General features: G+C 46.1%; 1 protein-coding gene across 1 annotated transcript; it reads right to left on the minus strand.

Annotated features, from left to right (window-relative positions):
• Positions 1-1,553: 1,553 nt before the first annotated feature.
• LMOD3 (leiomodin 3) lies at positions 1,554-8,859 on the minus strand. The gene is made up of 3 exons (XM_010313546.2): positions 7,234-8,859; positions 4,054-5,421; positions 1,554-2,081 (listed from the first exon to the last, which is right to left on the minus strand). The coding sequence occupies exons 1-3, from the start codon at positions 7,522-7,524 to the stop codon at positions 2,055-2,057; spliced, it is 1,686 nt and encodes a 561-aa protein (XP_010311848.2). The 5' UTR covers positions 7,525-8,859; the 3' UTR covers positions 1,554-2,054.
• Positions 8,860-12,759: the final 3,900 nt, after the last annotated feature.

The raw sequence follows: 12,759 nt of genomic DNA on the forward strand, positions 1-12,759 counted from the left end.
CAGTCAGACTACTAGTGTGGTTTCTGTATCCAGCTGCTTCCCACCTCCTGTGATAACTCACAAGGTTGCTCAGGAGGAGAACCATAGATTATGCTGAATATACCCTGGTAATATGTGTCAACTGAGGGGTAGGGCAGTAATTTGTACCTGGAAGCTTGACTTGTAGATCGTAAACCACTCATTTTCCTCTGTAACTCCCTGTCCTAATGCTGAAGTCTTACAGGTGCACAAGGCTGGCCTTGAAGTCAGTACTGAGAGCAGCAAGCCCCAAGAGCTTCCTAGGGCAGGTGCTTTTTGCACTTGCTGCTATGCTCCATGTGAGGGCTTGGTTAAAAGTTCCAAATTCCTCCCCCTTTTCTACTTCTTGTCCTTTACAAGAAGGGGGCTGTATGAAACAGGTGCCATAAAAACATTACTTTTTTTTTCTGTCTCTGCCATGCAGAAATGGCTCTCCTCTTCCCTTTACATGCTGCTTAAAAACTACTTGCAATGTCTTGGCCAATACATCAGCCAGGTTTCCCAAGTCTGCTGCATTACAGTTGCAAACAGAAGTACAGCTGAGAAGGAGCTCTACAAGTTTGGAAGATGGAGATTTGAAAGAGACCAGGTGATAGATACAAAAAGGGGCAAGGATAAATGAAAACTTGAACTAATGATGGTGGAGACTACCTTGGATTCAAAGAGCTCCTGGACATTGCTGATACTACAGGACTATTATAATAAATGTGGGGAGAGGGAGTGGGATGGGACTGGGATTTATCTGCCAGGGAAGGTTGCTAAGAGTTACAGGCAGAAGCAAGGAGAGACTCACCTGAAGGAAATCCTGCCAGGAGCTGCAAAGCTGCCTGTGCCTTTTGAGCACAGGGCTCAGCCACAGGACAGCAGGGGAGCTGCATGTTAGCAAAGGGAAAGGCCTTGTTCTTTCCCTATGCCTTATAACTTTAAATGGCTTTAAAACAAACAAAAAAACCCAAACCCAACTGATCTCTTGTGGATGTCTTCCACAAGAGTGTGACTTACCTGTAGCTGCTTTACAAAAAAGGCTTGCAACAAAAAACAATTAAAAAAAACCCTAACATGATTAAAAAAGAGGAGGAAAAAAAATCACAAAAATATTAAGGGAAAAACTAAGTTGTGTATATGCAGGTTTAACCCCATCATATCCAGCCCTGGTAGGGGTGAGACATGCTTATTCACACCCCTTACTAGGAGGAATGATGAGTTTCTTAAACCCCTGGCAAAGAGAGGGGCAAGGCTCATCATCATGCCACTTAGGAGCCGTGCAGAGAGCAACCTGAAATGGCATTTCGGTGCCCACCAAGGTGGCTGTCGTTAATAATTACATCATGGACAAAGGTCAATTGTGGGGATTGAAGTTTTACAGCTCTCGAAGCAGAGTGTGGGCATTGTCTTTTGTATGCTGATCAGGTACAATACCAACTAGACTATGTTTTGAAATAGAGGTAGCTTGAAACCATCAAGCAGAGGTGTTTGATGTACCAGAGCAGTCGTTCTGTTGGCATCTCGTTAGCCATGGAAGTGCTGCACACACCTTATGGAGAGAGCTTTATTTCATTTCTGTTTCCTTAGCCTAAAAAATGAAGCTGTATACATGGAAACCAAATACATTTCTCATGGACAAGAGAATAATAAAGGAGCATGTGTGTGAAAAGAAAGATAAGATAAAGCACAGCATGTTCCTGCAGAATCTGGCAGCAGAAGGACAACGTGGAAGTAAAATAATTTGCTGACAAACTAGAAAGACAAGGTTATTGATGCCTCTGAGAAAATACTCCCACAACAAACTGGAGCCTCAAATCCACTTGGCAGACAGATGGCACAAGGATTGTTTGATACCTGATGGAAACACTCAGCTCTGACTATTCCCATGCCAGCCGTTTTCACCACACTTACAAGAGTGCGTATTGCAAGCTTTGTTCCCAAAGAGTCATATATACCACCTGGGCTCTGCAGAAAACATCTGCTGAAACAGTTGTAAGCAAAACTTGAATAGTCTTTATTCCAAGTTGTTCTCTTCGGGTCAGTCTGGTCTCTCACTCCAGCTGCTTTGGCAATGGCACCTGGACAAGGACAGTGAGTATTAGGAGGAGGAAGTTTCTCAGTCTTATTTCCCAAACCCATTTAGTTTAACACAAACCTTCAGAAACAGTAAAAAGCTCAAAATACAACAGCTGGGAGCTCCAAGGAGCTCTGGTTGGGAATTTCTTTTGTTTGTAATTCCCCACTTGCTGTTTGCGATTCTTCATGACCAGGAAATCAATTTGCAAGCCGTGAGTCCCACTGCAGAGCAAACATGCAGCTTGGCTCAAGAAGTAAAACCTGATTTTAGAGATGAAGCTGAGGGTATTGAGGCAAATAAGGAGTTACCAAGATCACACAGGCAGGTGAGAATAAAACTTTAATGCCTCAAATCCAAAGTCTTTGGCCCAATGACAGCAGACCAAAGAAAACCCCAAAAAACAACCTCAAACCCCTAAAACGTGTCCATTGCTGCACCTTTCCATGGGCTGCAATAGCAATGGTTATCTGGCCCATTTAGGATGGACCATGAATTGATCCCTCCACCCCACAGCCCTCATTTATAAAAACCTCCTGAGGATTTTGGGGAGCAAGATCTGGGCTTCACTATTGCTCCCTGGCACCCGGCAGCACCTGCGTTTCTTAAACTGTGCAAAGTGAGGGCTGTGCCTGGCAGAGCACCGGTGCCATCGTCCTCCGTCTTCCTGAGAGGAGAGGAGGCAGCAGATCCGGCAGCAGTGACCGACCAACCTGCCATCACAAGCACCATCTTGGCGCGTATGGATAAACCGTGACCTTTACAAGCACAGGTCTGGAGCCTTAGACATGGTACTGAAATGCAAAACCTAGACTGAGATCTAGAAAGGCCAGAAATGCCGTGAGGAGAGGTCCTGGCTGCAGCCACGCCGGCCTGGCCAGCAGAAACCACAGCCCAGAACGTGGTCTGGGGGCAGAACAGTCACATTAAATCTGGAGCAGGGTCACTGCAGGACCTGCCCCTGCCAAAATTTCAGGACAAACTACTTTCTCTGGAATTACTGAGGGAATAATTACTTCTATGTAGTTATACATGAAATCAAAACGTGGCCCACTGTATAAAAATGTCAATAGTAAACAAAATATGAATTACAAAATACTACTTCACCATTTTTAGTTGCAAAGGATTTCCTGTGCTCTTCCTCTAGCCTTAGCAAAACAAACAGATGCATCAACATCACTAGCTACAAATAGATCACTCAGCTTTTAGTATTTCTTGAATAACAGTACAAAGGAAAGAAATGTAACATTTCAGGAAAGCAAAAGGTTAAATCTGGTGGCCAGCATTTCAAGAAGTGACCCATGAATTCAGTACCCAACTAAAAGCATCACCAAGGGACAATTATCACAGCTTGGGACTTCCCCCTCACACTAAAGCTTTTAATTTCATTTAAACCAGACCAACCGAAGGCAGACCCAGACCACGACTGTACCGCAGACCCTTCTCACTCCGGCGGGTTTGTGGCAGCGCTGAAGGATCACGGTTACTCACCCCGGCCAGCCCGGGGCACCCACCGCAGGGCCAGGGGAGCGTGGCCAGCACCTGACTGGAAATCCATTTCCTGCCTCTGTGCAGTTTCTTAAGTGACCTTGGGTAAGTTATTTTGCTGCCAGTGTTTCAGTTTACCCATTATCACGTGGGCCAAGTGATAGTGCTTTCTTGTGTAAAGTGAGAGAGAAAGAAAACCAGGGCTGCTGGAGAGAGCAACATGGTTTTTGTGGGGGACTGAGGACAGACTAAGGTGAAAAATAATATCTGTTGCTCTCCTGAAGCAAACATCTTATAATAGCATTTTTCTATCATAACTCATACGTTATTACTGGTATGCCGGCGTTGAGTTCCTGTAGTTTGATGTACCTCCTGAGTGAATTTCTTCCACCTGTATGGATGCAGACAGGGACGCACGAGGCTGCAGCCTCTGGAGCGCGCTGGGTGAATGCGATTCCCTCCCCTCGCAGCCATCACTAAGCACTTACCGGTTTAAGATAAGCGACATTACTCTGGCGAATGTCGTTTAGTAGCTGATCTCTCGGGGTTATTTCGACGAGTGGAGGTGGCCTTCTCCTGGGAACTGGTTTAAGCGTTTTGATGACATCTTTAAGGTTAGTTTTCTCAGCGGGTTCCACGTACTCCGGCACGGCGGGTTTGCGCTGAGTCTTCTTCAGCTTGATCACTCTGAAGCTGACGGGCTTCTCTCTGCAGGACTGCTCGGGGGCCGGCTGCCTTGTGCTCTCCTGCCGCCTTGTGCTCTCCTGCCTTTTGCTCAGAGACACAGCTGTGGGGACGGGTGGTTTTGGGGCTTGCGGGGGTTCACGCATCCCCGGCTGGGGCAGCGGTCCCCCCAGCATTTCCCACATCCCGGGAGGCAACCCGAGTCCATTTTCCAGCATCGCTATCAACTCCCTCTGCTCTTTCATTTGCTGCTGCCTTTGCTCCTCTTGCCTCTTCTGCCTCTGCTTGTCCAGGTTTCTGCTGAGCAGGTTGGTCACCACTATCCTGGGCCCTGGCAGTTCGAAGTGATACCCCAGTTTAAGGAGGGTGGGGTTGGCTTTCAGCAGCCTGGCGATCTCCATTTCTGCCTGGTGGCCCAGCATGCTCCGCTGGTTGTGAAAGCGGAGCTCCGTCAGCGTCTCGTTGTACTGCAGGCATCTCATGATAGCAACGATCCCTTTGCCAGAGATGAAATTGGAATCGATGTTCAACGTGGTGATGCTCCTGTTCTCCCGCAGCATGTTGGCCAGCGCGAATGCCACGTTGTCGTCGGCCCCCACGTTGGCCAAGCTGAACGTTTTTATATTCTTATTCTTTTTCATGGCATTGACAAAGTCTATCAGCATTTCTTTGGGGACGTTTTCTATGTTGTTCAGGTTGAGCTCTTTCATGTCTGGGTTGTTTTTTCGGACTTTCTCCAAACTCTCTTCTAGGTTGGTTTGATTTCCTGAAGGCCTGGCACTTAGCTTCATGAAGCTGGTATCCAGTGCTAACTTTTTCGGGATGTTTAATTTTGATATTTTCTTCTCATTTTCATTTGGCTTTTCTGTGATTTCTCCTGATTCTGTACTTGGTTTCTTATTTATCTGATCACTGTGACGGTTCTCATTGGTGTAAATCTCCTTTGTTTCCAATTCAGTCTCATCCTCCTCTTCATCATCTTCCTCTTCCTCCTCTGCTTCTTCTTCCTTCTCCTCCTCTTTCCCTTTACCACTTCCATCTTTCTTTGTCTCCCCAAACTGTGTTCCTGAGTTGGACAAGTGCTCATTTTTGTAATGTCTCTCTTTTCCTTCTGCTCCTGGCGCCCTCCCGCTGCCACCAGCCTTCCCTTCCGTCTGCTCCGCAGCGCTTCTCTGAGGAAGACAAAACCCCACAGCTGAAATAATTGAACGCAGCTTTGTTACATTCACTTTCTGCTCAAATAAACATGTAGCGGCTGCATTTAGATATCTCTATGCCCATACATTATAGCATAATCCTTAAAAGTGTCATTGCCTGTAAGTCAGGGCTGTGCTGGCTTGCTTGGGAACACAGGAACAATTGCTCTTAAAGTGGCTGCAAACCAGTTTCTCATCTTTGCCTATTAAAATAAATTCTGACAATTAAATCCCGTACATAGTTACTGTTAAGGTGGTCCTTGAATCCTTCCGGGCGTTAACAGTGTCTGATCCAAAGCCTGTTTCTGGATTTTGTGTAAATTTTATCGCTTCCTTGACAAGAGAGGATTTGTTTCGTACGCCACAAAACTTTGGAAGTCGGTGTTAACCGCTGACTTTGCTCAGCCCAAGGAGGAGTGGAGAGGGCACATCGTAACAACAGTGGAGTCACCCAGCACAGGAGACACCACCACCACCCGCTCTGGTACCTGCCAGAGCATCCCGGCTAAGGAAGCACATCACTGAAGATAAAGCAATATATTAGCTCAGTTATATTCTGAGTCTAGAGATAGGAAAATGGGCTCTGCACACAGCTGCTGCAAGGCAGCAGGGCTTCCAGCATCAAAATAAAATTACTTGCAAACTTCCACCATCTCCAGAGACTGAGATTTCTTTTCCAAGCATCTTTTTTGAAGTGGATCCTCCATCACGGAGAAATACTCATAAAGCCCTAATAAAGATCACAATATTTTCCTAAAAGATTTGCACTAGTTCAGGCAGGGCAGTGTCACGGCTTGTGCTTCACCAGAAGTGAGACAAAACGATCACAAAGTCACTTCTGCCCTCAGGGCTGGGGTTCCTATTTGCTGTGGTAGTGGACGGGTTTAGCACGGGGATTGCCTGACCAGTTGTGAGTACAGCAGGCAGCTCTACACTCAAATTCCAGATTTAAGCACAGAAGTGTTTAAAAAAATTATTTCTTTGAGGGTATGAGAGTTGCAGGAGGGAAAAACCCCACAGAGTTTCCTCCCTCAGCCCATGAAACCTGCCCTGGGAAGTCCATGCTCTGGTGTATTAGAAAAACCACTAGTGATTTTAAAAAAAAAATAATAATCAGTTACCTCAAATTCACTTGGGTTCAGGTATGGATGTGTTTAATCTGGCCAAGTTTCCATTCTATTAGCCTATTTTTAAGTGTGGCCCTCATCCTGAAAAATATCTAAGTATGACCTTTACTTTATTTCAAAGTCATAAGGATAGTAGAATAAATTTAAGTACTGTACTGAAAAGGGTTGGACTAGTTCATGGAGTTTGCAGGCTTGGTTGTTAGTGAATATTTCACATTGTTAAAATGCAGTGGTTTGGGGTTTTGTCCAGTATGACATTAATTTCTGTCAATTAATTCGTTAACACATATGATTAATGTAGTCTTCTATGGAGAAGCGATACAGTGTTGCTCCATACGCAAAGTCAAACAAATTTGAGTTATATCCTCCAAGCTGATTTTATGACAATTTCTCAGGGATTTGCTTTACTGAAAGAGAATTAGGATTTTTCTTATATTAAAAAGTTTAACTAAATATTTAGGAAAAGCAATTAAAAAATTACTAACCCTGATGTCAGTCCAAGCTGGATCCTGACATTGCTGAGGCTTTTAGGATGAATTTATATTTGTTTGTACCGTACCTTCCATAAAGGACGAAAGCAGAGGCAGATTAAAGTATTAAAGCCATAAAACAGATCCCACAGCAGATGCATAATAAATATTTGTGATTTTTTGCTTGTTACCTCAGAGGGCAAGAGGGTGACGGGAACTCTCTCGTCCTCGAGCATGCGTCTGGATGCCTTCTGCCAGTACAGGTAGTCAACCAGGGACCTGTGGTCGAAGCTCCCCGTGGGGGCTTTTTCAGTCTGATCCCTCTGTATCATCCCAGTTGGGACTTCGGGGTCTGGGGCCATGACTTCCATCTCACACTGCAGCTCCTTTAGCTCCTCGGGGGACAGGTTTGCCAGGATTTCATCTTCATCGATGTCCTCAGGACACACTTCTTCATCAGAGTTTTGGCTGAGTTCAGACATGTTCTTTCTTCTCTCCTTTCTCTATTACTTTTTAAACCTAAAGAGAAAGATAAATTTTAAAGGATTTTTTTTTTTCCTCCCCCACTAGCAGTAGTTCATTCGGTTAAATAGACAACTTCATGTTTTGGTCATGAGCTGTGGCAGCTCTCGGTCTCAGTGTGGGAGACAGACTGTGCAGCTAAGTCTATATTAAGCTGCACTTGGCTGGATAAAGAGAATTTATGGCGATGCTGCCACGGTCCATTTTCAGCAACCTGTCAGCTGTGCAAACTCTTCTGACATTTCAGTGCAGCTGGTGCGTCCCCCATTGAGCAGGGCAGGAGATGGCCATTTTCTAGAGGATTCCAGGGACACCAGGCCTTCCAGTGCTGCACCCCGAGGTGGATGGAGCGACATTAGTGGTACCTGCGAGGTGTGCGGGTGAAATTCTGCACCATGGGAACAATCAGCACACGGTGTCTGTATCCGTAATGCCTCAGGTATCTCAAAAGGGCCGGGGACTGCAGGGTCTTTGCTGCCTGCAGCCAGGTCTAAAGCCCGACGGAATATTGCGGGTGGTCTGGGTGGGAGCGCAGCCATCGCGCAGTTGACGAGCTCTCCCAGATCCTGCTTAAGGTAAAATCCTCCAAGCTGGACAAAGTCAGTACTGAAAACAGTCGGTACAACACGCACCTTGTGCACCAACCCTTTGAAGCGGCCCGGGTGGTCCCACAGGGATATTTCCCCAGAGCACCTCCATGCCCTGCTCCCACCCAGCCAGCGTGCCCGGGGGCAATGCCAGTGCCTTGTTTCTTGACTGGCCTGCCACCGTCATGGGCGTTATTTGCACTGTCAACAGATCTTGGCTGACAGTTCATCTCAGGTTCATCCTTTTCCTACTTTTTACCATTTTTTTTTATTTTTTTTTTTTTTACAGAATGAATAAGCAACTTCAATGATTTACTTTGCTAATATTCATAGAACTGATGTAACCATAGAAGATTACCTGAAATCCTTTTTTTCATTAAGTGCCCATTCCAGCTAGGAAGTACCACCTCCTTTGTTCAGGGTATTTTATAGACTTGTAAATGTACATGGCTAACCAGAAAAATGTATCTCCAACACCAAACTGTATCTCTGTGTAAAGGCAGAGTAGCACGGGTGGGAAATTTTTCCACTACAGTCCAATTTCAGTACACCACAGTTTGGACTGTTCATTTGACTAGGAAAATTTCCTCTCATAATTTCAAATATTGTTGGCAGAGGGTGTCGAATCAAATCCTCACCTTGCAACTGTGAATGTGTCTTTCATAGGAAAGAAACCACAGACAAGAGGCTGTGAAACCAAGCCCCACCAATTTTTGAGCCATATTTCTCGTTACAGTCTCAACCATGCTCTGCTGGAGTCTGCCAGCAGCAAAATAGTCTCTGCATGACGACGGTCTCTTTGCTGTGTTTTGTAACAAGAAACACGGTGTTCAAGGCCCCCTTAACCTCTATTAAAAAGCCATAAACCAAAGGTCCTCATGTAATTAATGCTGTTACACAGCAGGGAAGGGGGCAAATATTTAAGAACGAAATAAGCCGTAAAGGAAAAAAAATAACAAAAATCCAAGCCAAAAACGTAATGGCTCTGGTTGCTCCTTAGGTATTTCAGGGAACATCCTTATTTTATATTATGCAGTAGCAAGCACAACAGCAGACCCACACATCAATCTATCTGGTCTAGCAGTTTTAACCCCCAGCGATTGCTGTCCATAATAGAGTCCATAAATGGTTTCCCGATGTTATCAAATAAATCAATGCTCTTCGGTAGCTGGTATGTTATTCTCCCAAACGATGCTGTTTGGGTCACAGAAGCTGTCTATTCAGTGGTTACTTATCGCTTGCTAATTTCTTGACTGTAAATAAAGCCCTTGGCCATCTTATATTTCCATGATCTTCAGCCAGGCCATCTTGGGCCATGGTCTTATCAGATCTGCTAAGTTAAGTAGGGTCAAACCCATGAAGTCCTCTCGAGAAGGAAAACAGGGATACTGAGAACACTATCAGGTATTTGAAAAGCAAGTTTTCTTCCAAGCAGAAATACATCACTTGTAGATACCACTATTAGGAAACGCTATCCTTCTGAGAACCACGACTTCTCCGTCAGACACAGAGCAAAGGGCTGCCCGGTGACACCTCTCCTGGTGACACGGGTGCTAATCCCACAGATTTCCAAGATGGGTATCACATTTTGCCTACTTTAGGTCTCCTCCATAAATTACCTCGAGTACAGGATTCACTTCCTTTTCTAACAGGTTGCTTAGTGTTTTGGTGTGCTGGAAACGGCACGTTAAGGCAACAAACAACACCCCCAGGCTGGGGGCACACTTATGGCCAAATCTAGAAGTCTTTTCAGAGGCAAAACTCCCATCATCTTCCCCGATAACGTTTGCACGTATTCCCCGTAGAGCTTTCCAAAATAACCTCTCATTCCTCAACATTCATTAAGACAGGAAAGCCACTTCCATCAGTAGCACTTGCTATTTTCATGCCAGTTTGACACTTGCTCAGGAATCCCCGGACTAATAAGCTGCTGCACGAGGTGCTGTGTTACCGAACGGCAGAGCTGTGCCAGCAGCTACGCTCAAAGCACAAGCGGAAGACAAGAGGTACCTGCAGCGATCCCTACGGGTAGCAGCTCAAAATTCATGCTAAGCAGGTACCTAACAAGTGTTAAATAAAAGCACTTTAGGAGCAAACTGGTAGAAGAAAAGGTCTGCCCTTGGAAATGAACAATTTGTACTTAGAGCTTACTGTTCCTGAGGCAGGTACTCACGTATGGATGAACTCTTGCATGAAACCCAGCAGGCTCTCGTGCAGGATGGTTTAACGTCATTGATTTTTCTCATTTGTGCATTTTCTTTGAAAATTCCAACCTATCTCTCTTGAAAGCAAACGGGTCGACAAGTTTTTAACTCAAATATCAAGAGGGGCCGACTCCCGTGTCGCCATTTGGTGCAAGGCAGGCCACCAAACCACGCTACAAGTGCCTAAAAAGCGTTCTATTTTTAAGGTAATTGACAGGACACACGCTGATGCCAAATGCTTGAAAGCAATTTCTACAACGTTGGCTGTAATATTTTTTTTGCTTATAAACCCCACACATTTATTTACCTTCATTACCAATCCATGGCATTTCCAAGTACCAAGGCATTAACTGGAACAAGTTGGAGTGTAACATAACCTTGCATCATTTTTAAGAAACTCGTAGGCTTGATGGGGCAGTCTAAAATTGACAAACAGTAGCATACACCAAGTATGTCCAGCAATGCGGTGTAACGCAATATGGGGATTATAAAGGGTCAGATGATGGGCTCTTAACAATAACAACCACTGAGTAACGAGAGCAATCGTAGAGAGACACCCTGTGGGAAAAACACCAGGGATCATCTGGGGGAAAAAAACAACCCAGACCTCCGAACTGCTACAGATATAAATATATCAGATTAAGTTTGTTGCTTAAATAGAGTAAAGGACATCTGACTTTGGAGATATTCACCCAAGTCGCTTGACAGGGAGCTGCAAAGTCGAGTCCCCGTGTGAAGCGGCAGGCGTGGTGGTGGCTGGTGTGGGGACGGGGCTGTGCAGCGGGGATGGGGAGGGGGGCAGCCCCTCGCCCCTGCAGTCACCAAATCACCGCATCTCACTGTGTCAAGGTCTGGCAGTTTCCTTCGCCTCTGAGAGAAGTGAGTGGAGCTGCATCTCCTGTTTCAGACGGACATGGGTGCCTCTAATTTGCCCCCAAAAAAGAACATAGTGATTTTTTTTTTTAGTTTCCATTTTCAGAGGAGTCTGAGAGCAGCCACAGTGGGTCCTCTGTCGTCATTCACACTTCTATTATGGGGAAAAGAAAACATTAAAACGTGTAGGGAGAAAGGGGGAGCATGAAGGGGACCTTGGTCATGTCAGAAATTAAGGAGACAAAAATTTCAGCCTGGGGCAGGGCACTGACCCCCCCACCCTGGGGTGTCCAAAGCAATCCCACAGGGAAAAGCCTGGCCAGTCAGATGTGTACGTCTGGGTTTGCATCACAAAGGGTTAAATAATTAGTTGATGGATTTCTAAACCATTTCAATTGTTTTAAACCGTTTTAAAAAGATCATCCAAACCTCTGCGATTCTGGGGCAGGAGACAGCTCCACACGTGAACGTTGGCAGGGACATCTCACTGCTGGGGGGCTGGGATGGCACCAAGCGGGACGGAGCCGGTCCCCGGAGCCTGGGCTGACCCAGGGCAAACCATTGCCCCTTTCAGAGCCAAAACACGTTCCAGACTTCACCCTCAAAGCCCAAGTTTCTGTGCTCGCTTGCCAATGAACAATACTACACCTCACCCACCACTCCCCTGCCAATATATATATACACACACACACACACTCTCTTATTTTTACTGACCATGTTCCAAAGTGGCTTGAGGAGCACCCCCGGCACAGACAGAGGACACGCAACACCTCCTTGCACCATGCTTATTTAGAAAGAAGCAGGTTTGCAGCTACAGGAGGGAGTTCCTACTCCCAGATATCATTTATAGCACGACCACTGGCAAAACGCTAAAACACTCAGTGTTAGTTGCATCCCTACTAACTCGGTATTTTACTTTCCCAGCTCATGTTATTTACATGACCTGGGTAAAGCACTTCCAAATACCTGAACTTTTTCATCTCCGGGTGGTGGTTTGTTGCCTCATCTTCCCAAAGCCCAGCGCTAACAGCTGCCAGACAAATGAAAACCAGCCTATGGAGAAGGAAAACAGGTCCGTGAGAAATTTTGTTATTTTACAGGGAATGAGCGATTCATGAGGGGACGTTGAATGCCTGACCGCAGCTTCAGGGACCGAGACACGGCTCTACCCGTGACTTTTTACCAACAGGCAAAAGCAAAAGTTGCCCCGAGCTGCCCCAGTGTGGCTTCACCGGGTTTGGGACGGCTGAGGCTGGTTATGGGCATCACAGGGGACACCAGCCCCCCATGCCAGGGACCAGCTGGGGACAGGGACCCGCCGCTGCCCCGGGGCTCCTGCCCGACGGCTGCAGCTCGCCCCGAGCACAGGGCAGCACGGGCAGACACAGCGCTGAATCGCACGCTGCCCACGGTGTTGCACAGGGCATTTACCCGGGTGTTCGCTATTATGAACAGAGATCTTATTCCAAATCTGTGTGCAAGACAGGCCCAGACTCAGGCTTGGAGGTTCAATACCTTGCATTAGAAATAC

Source organism: Balearica regulorum, chromosome 10, assembly GCF_011004875.1.
Source record: "Balearica regulorum gibbericeps isolate bBalReg1 chromosome 10, bBalReg1.pri, whole genome shotgun sequence".
Lineage (NCBI taxonomy): Eukaryota > Metazoa > Chordata > Aves > Gruiformes > Gruidae > Balearica > Balearica regulorum.

Excerpts from the sequence above, each read along its gene's own strand:
- LMOD3 (XM_010313546.2), bottom strand. The coding sequence starts at position 7,524 with ATGTCTGAACTCAGCCAAAACTCTGATGAAGAAGTGTGTCCTGAGGAC. Across the intron at positions 5,422-7,233 it reads TCACCCTCTTGCCCTCTGAG|AGAAGCGCTGCGGAGCAGAC; the intron begins GTAACAAGCAAA and ends TGTCTTCCTCAG. Across the intron at positions 2,082-4,053 it reads ATGTCGCTTATCTTAAACCG|GTGCCATTGCCAAAGCAGCT; the intron begins GTAAGTGCTTAG and ends GTCCTTGTCCAG.